Here is a 19,381-nt window from a genome sequence, read left to right on the forward strand (position 1 = left end):
TAATAAACTCATTAAAATCCTATTGATGAGTACAACTGGTTTCAGTAGTAAAGCCAGTGGTCTGAAGACATATAATATTACTTAATTTTATATCATTTGGCTAGTGTGAACTGTAGTGGCTAAGTTACATATGAACCATGTACAGTACAGGTAGTGTGTACCTAAGTTTCTTTGGTGTGAGTGATCAGAAACATATGTACATGGACCTGATAATTACTAGTTGAATTAACCCTTGGGGAAATAGATTAACTTTTATAATACTCAGTTTTCTCAAATGTGAAAGGAAGGGATAACTTAAACACTAGCACAGGATCAAGATTTTAGTAAGTGCTTAATTAAGTGTGGCTACTTTTGATTAACATACAAAGAGGAAAACTGACAATCATAGTCATGGTTGTCTAACTCCATGTCATTGAACTTTAAATGATTAAGGAAACCCCCCCCCCAAGTAGTATTTCCTTTCACTTATTTTTTTCGCTTACTCTTCTTCTGTTCCTTATCTTACTTTTTCCTGTACTTAGATCAGCAGCTTAAGATTTCGTTATTCTAAGGCGCAATAAAGTACCATAAAGTTTTCTTCTTCCAGGTTATAAATATGGCTAGTGGTTTTCTTCTCTTTTGGTACAGTGGTATACACGTTCCTAAGCCCTGGGCATGGTTTAACGAATAATTTTTAAATATTAAACCTATTTTTTACTTGTTTTGTTTCCATTGAGATTTCCAGTCTCCCATAACTCCTTCATTGGACCCCTCCCCACGCACACGTGTGCTGCTTACTTAAGAATGGAATGATCTTTTGACTGTTTTTGACTTTATGTCCTTGAGCATCACTATTTTGGCCCCAGAGCTTCAGTACAGTGTCAGTGCATGGTCAATGCTCGGCATATGCTTGCATCCAAAAGAGTCTGTCACTGACAGTTGCGGTGGATTACCTAGACAGGGCCTCTCTGGCCATTTCACTTCATTCCCCACCACTAAGAATTGAGTGGAGAAAAGTAGAGCCAGTTAGGTTTTTGGTTTGTACTGACAGTAAACAATCTTACTTAGTTTTTTTTTTTTTTTTTTTTTTTTTTTTTTTGCTGTACGCGGGCCTCTCACTGCTGTGGCCTCTCCCGTTGCGGAGCACAGGCTCCGGACACACAGGCTCCGCGGCCATGGCTCGCGGGCCCAGCCGCTCCGCGGCACGTGGGATCTTCCGGGATCGGGGCGCGAACCCGTGTCCCCTGCATCGGCAGGCGGACTCTCAACCACTGCGCCACCAGGGAAGCCCCCTTACTTAGTTTTTGATTTCCTTTTTATCTTAAGAAAAATTTTAACAAAGAAGATTAAGCCAGACAGTCTTATTCCCTGTTAGAAGCTACCTTTGAAGTAGACCATTTGGAATATAGGACATAGGAATAAATAATTGCAAAACTTCTCAATGAGCTTTTTGTATTTGTCATCTATCTTATGCTTCTCCTTCATTGTAGACATACATGTATATAATACTAAATATAATATACACACAGTTTATCCTTCATACTAGTGTAGGAAATTGACATTTTTCAACTTAATGACATAAATGAAGGTTTTGAAATACCCATTAACCAGGAATAACCTTTGAGTCTGAAAAAGTTAATATAGTGTTAAAAATGCTTAATTTATAACTATATCAAAGTAAGAGAATGCAACATCCATCCCAATGATAAATATAACTAAAGTTGTCATTGATGGAAGAAGAAAATCTCAGTAACAAATATCTATTACATATCTCAAAGGCTTAGAAAACATGGCTTTCCTCCACATATCTGCTTTTCCTATTTGCTAGTTTTAATTTCTTAATGATATAACGATAGAATATTTATAATAGTAAATATTAGGTAAAAGTTGGGTAGCATATTATTTGACATATTATTGTTTATATTTGTTAATTGCTTATACCTCTGAAAGCTATTTACATGTTACACATAATAAACATGGACTTTGTCCTAAAAAGACAAGAATTAGAAACAAATATAAATAGGTTGTACAATTCATATATAGAAAAGCATTTTTATCTATTTTGCTTACTAATAGCATGAATCTGAATTAAGAGGATGTGTGTAAAGGTGAATGTTTCCCTGATGGATGTGTTGTGTCTGAAATAATTCTAAAAATAGTATGGAGGGTTATCTCTTCCCTGCCCTCCTACATGAGCATTAACTGTAAACAATGATATATTTAATCAATAGATAAAACCTCAGTAAGGGAAGCAGAGCTGTTTCTGACAGTTACCTAGATATCTAATGTAAGTTTGGTTTAGAAAGCTTTTGGTGGGGCCACTCACGTTTTATATCAGGGTTCAGTCAGCTGCTTCCATCAACCGTGGCCTGAGCCACTGAATTATCTAGCATAATAAGAAGTCTGGAGGTTGATATTCCAGGGCTGGGACAGCAGAGGTTCAGGCTTTTTTTCTGGTCACCTTGGAGTGCTGGCTTTCCTGCCCATGCCCATAGCTCCAAGGTATCACAAGACTGTTGCCTCTGTTAATGATTTTTGAACTAGTTCATCTCTAAAATACCTTCCTTTTGCCTCACAAAATTATTTAAACCCCTGGACTGTCCTTAGTTTACATGATTTCATTCTAATAAAGTACTCAGGGGATTTGCAGTTTAGTGGTGCCTGTGGGTCAAAGCTAATATTTAGGTTCTCTGAATGATGACTCTTAATTTGGGAGGGAGAGGATGCTGGTAGCCCAGGACTGTATCTGCTCAAACTTTGGTTTCTTCACACATGTTTAACGCTATCCTTTGGCCATTTTTAGTTCGTGATCTTGCGTTTAGAAAAAGCAGCAAAGAAAGAAATAGATGAGCCAACAAGGTAGAGGCAGCCAGTACCAGTCACTGGCGCTGGGTGGTCTGGACGAGGGCTGGCCAGTGGTTACCTCCCTATCAGTACCAATCTGATACCAGCGTCAAGACTTTTGGCCAGTCCTCCCCTGTAGCATGGGCCTGAAAAATGTTTTCAGCAGCGTCCAAATTTGTTGCCATTGACCTGCAAATAGGATTTTTGGATTTCAGCTAACCCTTTACTCTCTGTAGCATTTGGGATTTGGAGAGTGAGGTACAATTAAAATTCATGAGTAATTCCCTAATCACCCTTTAGCCTTGTTAACAATGCTATTAATCCTTTACCTGTTCTACTTAGCCAGAAGGACTGGAGTGTTCTTATTGCTCTTTTCTTTTTAATCTCTTGCCTCCCTATGATAATAATAAACTATCACCACCATATTATAGTTACTACCTAATAAGGTAATATTTCTGAATGCTTACCCTGTTTAAGTGCTTAACATGTATCAACTAAGTTAATCTTCACAGCAACACAATGAGGTTTATCATCTCTACTTGACAGATGAGCACACTGAGGCCCAGAATAACTTGCCCACGGTCATGTATTGGGCTGGCCAAAAGGTTCATTCGGCTCATGAATACGTTGTTCAATAAAGTTCTTGGTGAAAATGAAAAATGTGTCTACTTAAAACCAAACGAACTTTTTGGCCAACCAATACCTAGTAAGTGGTAGAACCAGGATACAAAGCTGCAAGCCAAGAATGGTGAAATGATGTAAAGCCAGGTGAGCATTGGGAAGAAATGAAGGGAAAAGCCTGGCTCTTTCATAGTTCAGTGTAATTAATAATTTTTTGATAGTTTGCTTTGTTTAAGGAGGAAATCAGAATGAGTGAATCACATATGATGGGCCATGTGACTTTCTTTTCTCCCTCTGTGTCTTTCTGTGTGTATTGAAGCCCTTTTAAAGCCCTAAAACACAATAGATTGTGTCTAATCATTGTTAGAGAAGTTTGTTTGTTAGAAAATCATGAGCTGTTTCCTCAAGAGAGAAATTAAATGAATGTGTCTGATGTTCACTTTAGTGTTTGTTTTTAACAAAGCCCTAAAGAGAGACCTAGTCTCATAGGAGAAAGTAGTTGTATAAAGTCTGGTGCCCTGTGGTTTTTTTTCCTTCCAAACAGAAATATTTTTCCTCACTTTCATTATTAAAAGTAGTACATGCTATATATGTATAACTGATTCACTTTGCTGTACACCTGAAGCTAACACAACATTGTAAATCAACTATACTCCAGTAAAAAAAAAAATAGTACATGCTAGCAGACTCACAGAGAATAAACTAGTGGCTACCAGTGGGGACGGGGGGCGCAATATAGGGGTAGGGGATTAAGAGATACAAACTGTTAGGTATAAAATGAGCTATAAGAATATATTGTACAACACAAGGAATATAGCCAATATTTTATAATAACTATAAATGGCATATAACCTTTAAAAATTGTGAATCTCTGTACTGTACACTTGTAACTTATATAATATTGTACACTGGCTGTACGTCATTTAAAAAAAATAGCACATACTCATTGTAGAGATCTTAAAAAAGTAAAATTCTGCAATCCCAATACTCAGGATTAACTGTATACAACTTGAAATAAATATTTCTGAATACCATTCTTGGTCTGTAAACACATGCAAATATATATCTTTCTTTTTTCTTTTAAACACAAAGTTAGTAATCTCTTTTGACACAGCACTATATCTTGGACATCTTTTCCTGTTAATATCCTTTTCAAAGGCTTCAGAATATTTCATTGTATGGATATACCCAAATTTATTTAAACAGTCCATTCTGCCCTTAAAAAAATGTGTAAACACATGCTTCTATAATCTTTTTTTTCTATAATCTTTTAGTTTGAGTTGAAATTCATTTTAATATCACTCTTTCTTCTTTGAACTTCATTTTTTGTGTCTATAAAATGTGGAATTTGAACTAGTGCTTTAAGATATCTTCCGGCTCAACATTCTACCATTTCTAATTCGCTCAGTGAATTTTTAGAACTGCTAGCTGCTCCCATAATATTGCCAACCATCGTCCTCACCCTAGGCCCATCTCCTGCTCACCCAGGCCTTGCTTCCTTTTGCCACCTGCTTGAGGGAGGTGAAGCTTTGCCTCTAGAACATGGCACGTGGCTCAGGAGAGAATAAGGAGCCACAGCTCTGGGCTTAGGTGGCCAGGCTTTGGGCCAGTGGTGAGAATGTGGCAGTAACAGTGGGCACAGAGCAATGTAAGACCATGGTGCCCATCTTTTGTGAATGTGTCCTTCCCAAACCCCTGGGAGTAGTTCTGAGCCCAAGGTCACTGCTGACACCTGCCATTTGATGACAAGGTGGCACTAGAGAGATAGTGGCCCAGGACTTGGGAGAGAGTGGTGGAATTGCTGTCAGCTGCTGTTGGGACAGTTCCAGAGCTCCTCTAGGATTGAGCTTTTCTTGTCTCTTGGCTTCTCATTCATTGCTGGAAAGGGGTAGCCTCCCCTCTGGCTATAGCTGATGGGACCCAAATCAGTCATTTTGATTTTCTGTCCTAGAAATGACATGATGAAGTGGTAATGAAACTGGAACTTGGAGCTAGTGATTCTGAAACTTGGCTGTGTGTTAGGATCACCTGCATATGTTTCTAAAAGCACATACCTGTGCTGTACATGGTAGAGTTTGAGTCACTAGATCTGAAGAAGGACCTGGGCATGTATAGTTTTTAAAAGTTCCCAAGGTGGATGTGGATCATCATCTAAGCTTGAGAACGAGTGGACTAGCAGTGGTGCCCAACCTTTTTGGCACCAGGGACTGGTTTCGTGGAAGACAGTTTTTCCATGGACAGGGCGGGGGATGGTTCAAGCGGTAATGCGAGTGACAGGGAGTGATGGGGAGCGGAAGATGAAGCTTCAGTCGCTCGCCTGCTGCTCCCCTCCTACTGTGCGGTCCGGTTCCTAACAGGCCACGGACTGGTACCCACTCCACGGCCTGGGGGTTGGGGCACCAACTTAGAATACCATCCTGTTCACTTTTTTTAAAAAATTAATTAATTAATTAGTTTATTTATTTTTGGCTGCGTCGTCTTCATTGCTGTGCGTGGGCTTCCTCTAGTTGGAGCGAGCAGGGGCTACTCTTCCTTGCGGTGCGCAGGCTTCTCATTGCAGTGGCTTCTCTTGTTGCAGAGCACAGGCTCTAGGCGCGCAGGCTTCAGTAGTTGTGGCAAGCAGGCTCAGTAGTTGTAGCTCACGGGCTCTAGAGCGCAGCCTCAGTAGTTGTAGCGCACGGGCTTAGTTGCTCCACGGCATGTGGGATCTTCCCGGAGCAGGGCTCGAACCCATGTCCCCTGCATTGGCAGGCAGATTCTTAACCACTGAGCCACCAGGGAAGTCCCATCTTCTTCACTTCTAATGATCCCCCCACCTCAAGGAAGCAGGATGGAGGGTGGAATGGTCCTTTAGGAATCTGGATGTTGAGACTATGACCTTTTCTCCTGTTTGCTCTGTGCCCAAGTTAACCTTTCTAAGCCTTGATTTTCTCCAATAGAGGACTCTGGTCCCTTCCAAAAGTAAGATTATGAACTCCTTTTGTATTTATATTTATGCAATAAATATTTAGTAGCTGCCCACTTAGCACCAGACACTTTGCTAAGTGCTGTGCAGTCGGGTAGTGAGTGGTTCTCCCAATTAGGAAAACAGCTTGGGATAGAGAAACAGACACAGGCTTTGTTGGAGTTAGTCTTGGGTGTAAACCCAGTCTCTGCTGTTGCAGCTGGGTGCCCTGTCCACGTTATTTTTCTTCCCTAAGCCTCAGTTTCTTCCTCTCAAAAATGAGAATAACGTTACCTATTCCATAGGGCTATTCTGAAGGTTACATTAAATAATTATTAGGTTCCTACCCTTCCCATTCTTTAGCTTTGCCACTTCGGCTAAAGGCCAAAAACTACAAATGACCTAAGGATAGAGATTGCATCTTAGGATTTCTTGAATCCCCTGTGTTGCCTGAAAAGTTGATACATCCTCATTCTGATACGCGAGTTGAAATACCATTTAGCATAGGTACATGGCAGTAGAGCACATTGTCAAAGAATCACCCATGTGCAGAGGGCCAAATTCGAAGGCTTCTCCACACCAACAAGTCATTCTCAGAGGCCAGCAGAGAGTCCGAGAGTTCACCTCAGTTCTGTCACCTTCTACCGGAGATAGAATCAAATTCCACAGGTAAAGGGCTCAGTCCAACAAGACTGCCTTCCACTTCAGACACCAGTAACAAGCCCGGGTTGTTAACCTGTGCTTCTGACCAACTGGCTATAAATCAGAGGTCCCGACGTCCCCCTCTTCAGGTTCAATTAGAATGGCTCACAGAACTCAGGAAAACGATTTACTCACTAGATTACCAATTTATTATAAAAGGAAACAAATCGATAGCCAGATGAAGAGATACATAGGCGAGGTCCCAAATAAAGGAACTTTTGTCCTCGTGGAGTTTGGGGTCCAGCACAGTGGCACAAGGAAGCATTGTGGTTCCCCAACATGGAAGCTCTCTGAAAAGGGACAAAAAGCTGTCCTTTGGGGTTTTATGGAGGCTTCATTACATAGTCATGACTGACTAAATCATTGGCCGTTGGTGATCGATTTAACCTCCAGCCCCTTCCCCTCCCCAGAGGTCAGCGATGGGACTGAAAGTGCCAGCCCTCTAATCACATAGTTGGCTCCAGGGACATCCAGCTCCCCTCCTTATGTGCTTTATAAAAGTCACCTCATTAACATAACAACAGACACCTTTATCCCTCTCAACACTTCAGAAATTGCAAGGGTTTGGAGAGCTGTGCAGGAACCTGGATGAAGACCAAATATATAGGAGAACTATATTTTGGTCTTTCGAATGACCAAATATATATTTTGCTTATAAATCACAATTTTGCATCCACTCATTTGGACAAGACAGTATATATGCAAATAGCATTCAGGAAATCCCAGTATTAAGCTCTTTTCTTCTCTTAACCTCTTTGAGTCTTAGGTTCCTCAACTGTACACTGAGTGGGTTAGACTATCTTTTATGTTCTTTCTTGTTCTGACTAGCTTATGATGTTATGACATGTAGACACATTTTAAAAAATGAACATTGTGGTATTTTTAATTAAAACAGTAATTAAATGCTTCAATAATAGAAGTTCTATTTAAAAATTCTCTTTACCTTAATGAGACTCTGTGATCTTTCCTGTCTTTTTTCCCAGGCCTTGCTTTTCTACAAAGTTGTGTTCAATATGTGTGTTCAATTTTGAGTTCTTCCTACTTTTCAGTGTTACTGTAGAGTGTTCCAAGTGTATCAGCTTGGAAACTTTTGAATTCATATTGTTGATAGCTTAGGAAGCTTATTCCTTGAGGGACTGAACTTGAACTGTTACAGTAGTTTTTCTGTTTTTGAATCTGTGGATCTTGACTAACATCTTAAAAATAATGACGTAACAGGGCTTCCCTGGTGTTGCTTGAGAATCTGCCTGCTAATGCAGGGGACACAGGTTCGAGCCCTGGTCTGGGAGGATCCCATATGCTGTGGAGCAACTAGGCCCGTGAGCCACAACTACTGAGCCTGCGCGTCTGGAGCCTGTGCTCCGCAACAAGAGAGGCCGTGTTAGTGAGAGGCCCTCGCACCGTGATGAAGAGTGGCCCCTGCTCACCACAACTGGAGAAAGCCCTCGCACAGAAACGAAGACCCAACACAGCAAAAAAAAAAAAAATAATAATAATAATGACATAACAGTTTTCCAAGGCAATAGAAATAAAAGCAAAAAAACCCAAATGGGACCTAATCAAACATATAAGCTTTTGCACAGCAAAGGAAACCATCAACAAAATGAAAAGATAGACTACAGAATGGGAGAAGATATTTGCAAACAATACAACTGACAAGGGATTAATTTCCCAAATATACAAACAGCTCATACAACTCAATAACAAAAAAACAAACAACCCAATTAAAAATGGGCAGAACCTTATATACATATTTCTCCAAAGAAGACATACAGATGGCCACTAGGCACATGAAAAGATACTCAACATTATTAATTATTAGAGAAACGCAAATCAAAATTACAATGAGGTACCATCTCATACCAGTCAGGATGGCCATCATTAAAAAGTCCACAAATAACAAATGCTAGAGAGGGTGTGGAGAAAAGGGAACCCTCCTACACTGTTGGTGGGAATGTAAATTGTGCAGCCACTATGGAAAACAGTGTGGAGATTCCTCAAAAAACTAAAAATAGAGTTGCCATATGATCCAGCCATCCCACTCTTGGGCATATATCCAGATAAAACTATAAGTGGAAAAGATACGCATATCCCAGTGTTCATAACAGCACTATTCACAATAGCCAAAGCATGGAAGCAACTGAAATATACATCAACAGATGAATGGATAAAGAAGATGTGGTGTGTGTCTGTGTGTGTGTGTGTCTGTGTGTATATATACACACACACACACACACACACACACACACAATGGAATATTACTCAGCCATAAAAAAGAACAAAATAATGCCATTTTCAGCAACATGGATGGACCTAGAGATTATCATACTAAGTGAAGTAAGACAGAGAAAGACAAATACCATGTGATATCACTTATATGTGGAATCTAAAATATGACACAAATGAACTTATCTACAAAACAGAAACAGACACACAGAGAACAGACTTGTGGTTGCCAAGGGGGAGTGGGGGTGAGGAGGGATAAATTAGGAGTTTGGGATTAGCAGATACAAACTATTATATATAAAATAGATAAACAACAAGGTCCTACTGTACAGCACAGGGAACTACATTCAATGTCTTGTAATAAATTATAATGGGAACGAATATTAAAAAGTATATATACATACGCATATATATAACTGAATCACTTTGCTATACACCAGAAACTAACACAACATTGTAAATCACCTATACTTCAATAAAAAAATAATAATGACATAGAATGGAATTGAAAATATCAGTGGTTTCATAAATGTTTGTTTCAGTTTATATTTGTGTGTGGATGTGTGTTTGCTGGTTAGTCATGGACTGCTTTGGTTCCCAAAACTAAGACCTTAAGTGAAATATAACTATGTATCCCCTCTGCCCAGGATGGATGTGTAAGAAACAAGTTTTTTTTATTGTAGTGATAATTTTAAAAATCCACTTAAATATAAATAGGTAAACCATATTCTATACCAAATAAAGCACAGAGGGGAAAAAAACCTTACGTGTAAAGGGTATACATTTGTTAGTTCTTTGGTTCACATGCTTGCCTACGCTCTTCCTTTGGCCTTCTATTACATCAGCTAGCTTCTACGTGAGGAAAGCTAAAACGCAAACACAGTCCACATGTGAGAAGCCATTATTTTATAATTAGCTGCCTTCAATTCATTTTATGATTCTGTGTTTATTCTTGATGTTCAAAGCAGCATTCATTTAATCACTCCCTCCTCTCCTTTTCCTCATTAGCAGTCATCTCATTCAGCTATAACTTTTACCTGCTCCGTCATCTTCTTAAAACACTCATGCAGGCACACACATCTACGCCCACGGCTACTTCCAATTAATTCAGAGGCTTTCTTAGGGGATGACTCAGCATGATTCATCAGCCTGTCTCTGGTGAACCCTGTTACCAAGTAGCCAATGTATTTTTAATAGTTAACCCACCGCATAGGCTAAACAAGATTAAGGTTTCTTCTAGTTTACTGTTGTAGTCCAGCTCAGTTACAATAAGTATCCAGGCATGTATCAGGATAGGATAAAAGATTATGGAATTGAGGTTTAGAATGAAGGGATTCCCAGGACTGGAAGAAATTCCTGTGATTCAGAAGTAAAAGAAGGTTATTTTAAATTCAGTTCTATTCATTTACAGAGTGAATTTTGTTTAAGCAGTAGTTGATACTGAGAAAGTCATATTATTAACCGATAAGAGGAGGAAAGGTCACAGCCTGAGGATCATATAATGTCAGTCGAAACCAGATGGACACCATGATGTTTGTTTTCACCTCTTTGTAATGAAGTGTGTTGTGAACTTTGGACAGTGCCTGAACTATGTTCCAGAAGGTCTTTTATGGAATGCCTCCTCACCATGATGTACTTCAGTTATTAAAAGTGCATGAGAACTGAGTTACATGAGTGAATTATTGATATATCCCTAGTGGCAGGACCCCACTTGAGAGTGGGGATTACTCTAGTTCCCAGTCATTGGTGGTATTTCCTGGAGCCTTGGTGGAGTCTCAAGCAGAGTAGAGATCCAGGGGACAACTGGTGCTGGTTTCTCTGGTAACCAGAGAACTGGTAACAGGTAGTTATAATGGCTTGTCCTGACATCTCTACATTGCTGCCTGTTTTCATGTTGGACTTTTGCATCTAGTGACACGATGCATACATTTGCCTGAGTTTCTCAGTTGGTGTTGGAGGGCAGCTGTGAAAGCGTAATGTTTGAAAATGTCTCATTGAGATCTTACTACATGATACACTTGCTTTTGTATTGCCTTTCAGAATTAAAGCGATAGAGAGTCCAAACAAAGAAGATGATACCCAGTGGCTGACCTACTGGGTAGTGTATGGTGTGTTCAGCATTGCCGAATTCTTCTCTGACCTCTTCCTGTCATGGTTCCCCTTCTACTACATGCTAAAGGTACGTTGGCTTTCCTGAGCTGCCGTTTTCTTCCATCTGTGTTTTTGCTTTGCTCCCTACCCCTGAAATAAACTCCATCTCAGGACCTGTATACGAGGAATAGGAACAGATGCTTGAATGTTGGACACCTGTGGCTCTGCCTCAGCGTAATAAACAGGAAGACAGGATTCAACATGTCTAACTTATTTTGTATATTATCTTGGAAACAGCCAAAGCAATTGTCTTTACAATGTGTTTGATAATAATAAAAGATGGAAATACTGTGAACTAGCACAAGCATTGCTCTTTGCCAAGATCCTATCTTCATGCTCTGTTGTCTGTGTTTGATGCGTCAACATTGCAAATTTTACCAAGTCATCAATTATTCACAGTGGTGTGCTGGAGTCATTATTTCTGGAAAAAAATACTTATTTCTTAATAGGTTTGGAGAAAGCAGATGTGAAACGGGCTCTCTGAGGAAGTCATTTTAATAACTCTGGCAGGTGCAGTAGTCTGGGATCAGCCCTGCCAAGCCTTGTGTTTGCCAGAGAACTCTCCTCGGCTACATCTGTGTGAGGAAAGGGAGTAGGATGTTGAACTCGTCCCTAATGGCACCTGTATCAACTCCAGCCTTGGCCTCCAAGGCACATGACGATGAAAAGTTTGCATCTTTTGATAGATAGAGTGGTTGGTTCTTTTTGTCTAAATGGGACAGACTGTCTTCAGTTGATTCCTCAGGTGTCTTCCATGGAAGAGGCTTGCTTCTGGTTAGTTGCATAGGATGTAAATAGTTCCTCAGGTTCACCGACCCAGACTTCCCAAGCTGCCGAGGGTGGTGAGTCCAGCTCTTATGAATTCTGGGTCCTCTTCTTTTCCCTCATACTCTTAAGTATTTGCTTTAGTAAGAGTTACACATGACATAGTTTAAAGACTCAAATTAGCTCTGGAAGAGTTTTGAAGATCTGCACTCCTGCCCCTTATATTGCCCTTCCTTAAAAGCAACCGCTGTCCCTTCATTTATGACACATTATTTTGTCATTTACCTCTGTTTCTAAATAATATCCTTGTTTAGTTACCTCTTAATTTTCATGTTTTACACGTTAGCTCTTTTATTTATTTATTTGGCTGCGCCAGGTCTTAGTTGCCACATATCTGCAGGATCTAGTTCCCTGACAAGGGATAGAACCTGGGCCCCCTGCATTGGGAGCACGGAGTTTTAACCACTGGACCACCAGGGAAGTCCCTACACATTAGCCCTTGATTTCCACCAGAAGATAAGGATTTGGCTTTGTTTCCTCCTTCCTCCCTGCCACACATGCAGGCTTGATAGTAATAAAAGATGTCCTCATCTTCCCCAGGGATAATTTTGGTTAGATAAGGCTTCACCGCTTTTATTATTATGACTTGTTAAGCACTGTTTAGTTGGGCCATATAGTATATATATAATGTGCATGCAGTGTTACCTGCAGTTTTTTAGTTTCCCCAGAATCAATAATTGTTTCCTTATTTCTATATTTAGGCCTATTTTGAGTGTCCTTGTTATTTTAATTTGTCCTAATGTCTACATTTCTATTTACTTGCTTTTAAAATTTTCTATCTGAAGAAATGTAGTTACAGGAAATTAGATAGCGGAAGCTCTGTCATCCTTTGGTCTCCTTCTCTGCAGCCGCCACCACGTTGATATTACCTTGATTTTTAATTCTTGGTAATTATGGATATATTTTTTCTTTTCCTCTGGCCTTACCTATTTTTCAAACGTATTTATGTGTATTTTCCTTCTTTCTGGGAGATTTTCTCAATCCGATCTTCCAATTTTCAGTTTTGTTCCATTCTGCTGTTTATGCCATACATTGTGTTATTTCAGCTGTTATATTTTTTATACCTAGTAGTTTTGCTTGGCTCTTCCCTATGTTTTCTTGTTCTCCTTTCATGTCGCTGTATTTCTTTTAGTATAGCTGTTTTTAAATTCTTGGTTGTTCACTTCTAAAATTTCTGCTGCTGATAGAATCTGTAGTTGATTGTGTTGTCTCTGTTTTGAACTGGTTGTACTTTTCAAATACCTTGTTATTTTGGCCTGTAAGTTCCTTCTCCTCCAGGAGTATCAGCTATTCCATCGGGTGTTAGAATGGAGGAGGCCACACCCTGATCCATGCTAGTCCATAAGCTCAGGGTAGGGGTGTGTGAGTCCTAGGGTGGGGACCCCCAGGCAGCAGAAGAGCCACAGTTGATTCCCTTCCCCCACTAAACAGCCCCTCAGGTGCAGGTGTCACCCTTTGCTCCCCCAGCAGCACTAGAAGCAGGTGCTCCTAAGTTGGAATTCACAGCTCTAGGGGCTGGAGCAGGAGGGCTTGAGGAGGAACTGCCCTGGCTACTTAGCCCTAGCTGTTCTCTTCAGTGCCTCACAAGGCAGGACTTCTATGCCAAAACCTCTGTTTTAGAAAAAGTCTAGGAGAATGTTTTTTAACTTGGAGGTATGGAAACTAGACAGAAATTTCTATATGACAGTGGGCAGTATAAGCAAAGATAAAACCATGACAGACTAGGAGGATGTCTTTACAATACTTACACCAGATAAGGAATTAATATCCAGAATATATAAAAACATTTACAAGTAAGAAGAAAAGGAGAAAAATGAACAAAGGTTATAAATAGACATTTCACAGAAGAGAAAAAAATATGAGTAGTCAGTGATCTGGGAAATGTGAGTTAAAATAGTGAAATACCATATTTTGCTCATTACATTGGCAGGTATTTAAAAGGTTGAGAATATCTGGTATTGGTGAATATATTGGGAAATGGATGTGTGGTGGTAATGCTATAAATTGGAATAGCCTTTTTAAAGGAGGATTTGACAGTTTCTTGTCAAAATGAAAAATGATACTCTAGCAATTCTAAGTATTCCATCCTAAGGAAATATTCACAAATAAGAGAGCTGCATAAAGGACATTTACTGCAGCATTTTTGTTTATAAATAAAAATAATTTAAAAAAAAAACCCTGCAGGGTCCACCAACTGGTAACTGGTTAAATGAATTAATAGTGCATCCATACAGTTAAATGAAATGATCCATTTGTAGAGATACAGAAGTTTTGCATAATTCATTAATTATAAAAAATTATAGAATATTACAGTATGAAACCACTTATGGTAAAAAAAAAAAGCTAAATAGTTTAAAAGTTTAAATGAAAACATGGATATTCTCTTAATTTTGAATGCTGTTACCACAGAACGCCTGTAACAAAGCTGAAAATTTTTCCTTCAAAACAAATGGGAAAAAAGTTGGTCTCTGGGAAGATTTAAGATTCCAGAGATTGCTGGATTTTTCATGTGTTTTTGTTATCCAAAGATATTTAGCATTTATAAAAATAATTTTATAATCTTTAATTTGAATGTCCATATTTTAAACTTAAAGTATTTTTTGAACCCCTTAATAAGATCCATCTGATGGCAGTGACATCACATTGTGGTCTCTAACAGAAGGAAACTGGGCTTTTGCCTTGGGCCCCACTGCTCGCCCTGAACAGTATGCCATCAGCAGAACCACTCACACCAGTATCTGACCTCAGACTTCCGAAACACAAGCCCAACTTCAGCCTGCTCCTGATCGCCTCTGCTAATGGAGGCCCCTTGAGGTAGAAAGTATCCAAAATAAAAGATAATCACCAAGTCATTTATATTTGATTTTGAAGTACATTACAAAAATTGCTTTGCAACGAATTTTCCTCCCTAACAGTAAAACAAATGCACATCCACTAGTAGTGAGTGTCCAGCTGTTTGATGTCACGGCGTCCAGAATGAGAGAGTGAATTTACCGCATATGTTCCAAATAGATAATATACTTGAGATGATTAAAAATTGATTATGCTGTCAATAAAAATGCTTTCTTCCTGCATTAGTGGCATATTCTGAGTGGCTTCAGTGAACTGACTGAGAAAAGGTCTCTGAATTGCAGAGTGTGTAGGAGAATATCCCACTTTAAGGACTAGCATAGATCTTACCTGTGCCATTGCTACAATCACAAGGTGATTGTGTGGGAGGCTGAAAAGGAGACCTGCAACTAAGTCCATGTTTACTATTTTATCTTTTGCAGAATTAGTATTGTTGGCCTTTTCCCCCCATTTTTCTAAAGCAGCCTATAAGATTGCAGGAATATAAGAGGAACCAATGATTAGGCATCAAGGGTTAGTCGAGAAGATACTGTTCAATGTATTGAGCTAGAAAAAGTGGATCCTGCCTGTTCAGAGCTTTGCTCTGAGGTCCATCTTTGAACAGGAAGGTTTAAAAATAAATGTATTTATTTAAAAATAAATTTTTTGTCTGATTGTGAAAGTAGTGTATTTCTTTATTCAGCAGATATTTATTTAGAACCTCTATGTGCCAGAATCTGTTCTAGGTCAGGGGATTTTGGTGAATAAAACAACATCCCTGCTGTCATACTGTTTGCATTTGTGTTGTGTGTGTGTGCATGTGTGTTGGGGCATGTTTTAGATAGGGAAGAAAATAGTATTTGGAAGACTACCACTGGTATCATCTTAGGGTAGTCTTCCTTTTTTTTTTTTTAATGTGCAGATAAATTGCTTGATGTAAGACAATTGTTATTGTCTTAACCATCTATGTATGGTTGAAACCATATATATCAGGGGTCCCCAACCCCCAGGCCACGGACCAGCACCAGTCCGTGGCCTGTTGGGAACCAGGCCACAGAGCAGGAGGTGAGCAGCGGGCGAGCAAGCAACGCTTCATCTGCTGCTCCCCATCGCTTGCGTTATCACCTGAACCATACCCCCCCGCCCCCCACGGAAAAATTGTTGTCTTCCACGAAACCGGTCCCTGGTGCCAAAAAGGTTGGGGACTGCTGATATATATGATATATGATTCTATAACTCACTTTTTTTCAATTAACACAATATTATGAGTATTTTCTCATTCAATATTCTTTGACATAAATGTCTAATCCATTATAGGTAATAATGTATTCATTCCCCAGTTAATAGACATTTAGGACATTTATCTTGCTATTTTAACTAATGTTACAATTGACAGAGAGCATAATATTTCTCTTCTTAACTTTGTAGGAGGCAAAAAAGATAGAAAAATCTTCCCCTTCACATGTTCATTTTTACCTTTCATTTGTGCATGCTGAGCAGTCTGTTTTTTTGTTTTTATTTATTTATTTATTTATATCTTTATTGGAGTATAATTGCTTTACAATGGTGTGTTAGCTTCTGCTCCACAACAAAGTGAATCAGTTATACATATACACACGCCCCCATATCTCCTCCCTCCCACGTCTCCCTCCCTCCCACCCTCCCCAACCCACCCCTCCACGCGGTCACAAAGCACAGAGCTGATCTCCCTGTGCTATGCGGCTGCTTCCCACTATCTATCTACCTTACGTTTGGTAGTGTATATATGTCCATGACTCTCTCTCGCTTTGTCACAGCTTACCCTTCCCCCTCCCCATATCCTCAAGTCCATTCTCTAGTAGGTCTGTGTCTTTATTCCTGTCTTACCCCTAGGTTCTTCATGACATTTTTTTCCCTTAGATTCCATATATATGTGTTAGCATACGGTATTTGTTTTTCTCTTTCTGACTTACTTCACTCTGTATGACAGACTCTAGGTCCATCCACCTCATTACTTCAGCCCATTACTACTCTCGTGGCTATGTTGCAAAAGCTTCCCAAGGCTTCTCTTTCTGGTCAAGTGATTGCAGCATACCAGGAAGTCAATGTTGAAATACATTTTTTCTGACATTAACTCTCAGTTCTCACCAGGCTAGTTCCAAACCGTGCATATTAAATATATCCCTACCTTGGAAATACCTCTTCTAGGGGAAAATTGAATAGTGACAGCATTAGAATCATAGACGGAATTATCTGGCCTGTTGTAATTTGTAATTTAAGGATTTAGTGTGTCATTGCTAATAGTGCCGAGAGTTGAGTTGAAATGGCATGCCCGGACTCTTTGTCTGAGCTCTTTGTCTGAGTGGGCTTGTGTTTGCTGTTGGAAGTTTCGTCAGCTGGCACTATGAGGGCAGCTTGATTAAAAGGATGGCCAGATCTGTGTAGCTCAGGGTATTCCAAGGCTGTAGAGTAGTTACATAGATTAAGAAAAGGGAGTTGTAAAAGCTGGTGGCTGAATATCACCTTGAGAGTTGAATAGTAATTAACTTTATTTTTAATACAAGGAAGTTACTTCATATGAGAACTGGAAAATGCTCACGATGTAGGTAAAGAGCAGTAATTATTTTATTGTCTCAAGACGATAGCTAGAAGGTACCAGAAAGAACTAACTAAACAGCCTGGAGAATAGCCTATAAAGTTAATCACATTGCAGAAGTACAAAAATGTAGACTCTTGGCTCTGGTCCTGTCTGGTAGCCATGCTTAATTCATCCAGAAAAGGTGAATGAATCAGCTTTTCTGGGTTGCTGAAGGGCTGTTATCTGCATAGGCAGGTAATATTTCAGAGATTTTTCAACAACAGTAAGAACTGTAGGACTTGGTAATACTACTACTATCTTGTACGTTTTTTAATTTGTGACTTTCCTAAAAATCCTGCAGAAGAGAAAATCGACTCTTAGAGAGGTTGTTTGATTTACCTAAACTCATAGAATAGATACCAACTCTCCTGATTCTTAACCCAGTGAGTCATTTCTACTTCACCTTGAGGCCTATGGGCATGTGTGTCTACATCAATAATCCATTCCTGACAATTATATATTCTACGTAGGAATACCAGCCAGGAGACTATTTCTTGCAATTTTAAATAGTAAAAATTAAAATGTATTACATGTCAATTTAAAACTCCATGCCAATTTCCTAAATATTAATACAGCAAGATGCCCCTGTATAAATAACAAATATATTGGATGTTAGATGCTAAAAACTAAATCCAAATAGTTCCTGCTCTCCAAATAGTTAATATAGTTGGTCGGAAACTATTGCTTTGTTTGCAGTAAGTAGTACATGGCACATCCCCTTGGACACTGCATTCTCTTCAAAATGTCCACACAGAATTCTGATGTTCTGTCAAGAATGTAACTTTTCCTTTTCCTGTATATCATTTTGTCTAAATTGTTTTATTAAGTTCTAGGTGTGTGTGTATGTATTAGCGCTACCTATATAAGCAACCGATGGAGGGATTTCCCTGGTGGTCCAGCAGTTAAGACTCCGCGCTTCCACTGCAGGGGCGTGGGTTCCATCCCTGGTTGGGGAACTAAGATCCCGCATGCTGTGTGTGTGGCCGGAAAAAAAAACCCAAAACAACAAATGATGGAAAACATGAATGTTTGGATACTAAAAACCACAGGGAAATGTCAACTAGAGAGATGGTCTCTAGGGTCTGCCTGTTAATAACAGAGGACATCAAAGCTAAAGCCAGTGAAAACTGCAGTCACACTTAGTCACACTTAGTTCCATACTTTGGGTTAATGCAAATGTGTAGTTCAGAAAACCAGGTTTCTCTGGCACATCTTCACAAGGATGGCTGGCCAAGCCCAGCGTGTGCTGGAGCAGAGTCACTGGGAAAACTGAAAGTAAACGTGGAGCTACACACACACACTAAAGACTGAGCATATTTCAAGGAATTGGCTTCATTTAAGAGCTTGGACCTGTAACAGAAGGTCTCACTTGTCACTGTGTGTCTGTGTGGGCTCACTGGAGTTTGGGTGGTTGCACATACAGCTGTAGTGAGACTACGAGATGGCCAGTCTGAATCTTTGCCCTTCCCCTTCCTACTGCCATGCTCTCCCATCCTTTGCTTTCCTAACTCTGAACATCCCATTTTCAGGAAATGAGTTTTGGAGTCTGTCGCACGTAAGAGGTGGGAGAGGTGAAGAGAGGGCTGGCTTAAAATCATAACTTGGAGATTATGGCAATGAATTGCATGGCTGAATTCTCTGAT

General features: G+C 39.6%; 1 protein-coding gene across 1 annotated transcript in view; it reads left to right on the plus strand.

Moving 5' to 3' along the window:
- Positions 1-19,381, plus strand: part of REEP5 (receptor accessory protein 5) — a 43,715-nt gene that overhangs the window by 13,993 nt on the left and 10,341 nt on the right. The window contains exon 3 of the mRNA XM_081231327.1: positions 11,357-11,495. Coding sequence (XP_081087453.1) covers positions 11,357-11,495 — 139 coding nt within the window. The remainder of the gene's footprint in view (positions 1-11,356; positions 11,496-19,381) is intronic.

The sequence above is a fragment of the Mesoplodon bidens genome (assembly GCF_964165515.1).
Source record: "Mesoplodon bidens genome assembly, chromosome: 4".
Taxonomy (NCBI): Eukaryota; Metazoa; Chordata; class Mammalia; order Artiodactyla; family Ziphiidae; genus Mesoplodon; species Mesoplodon bidens.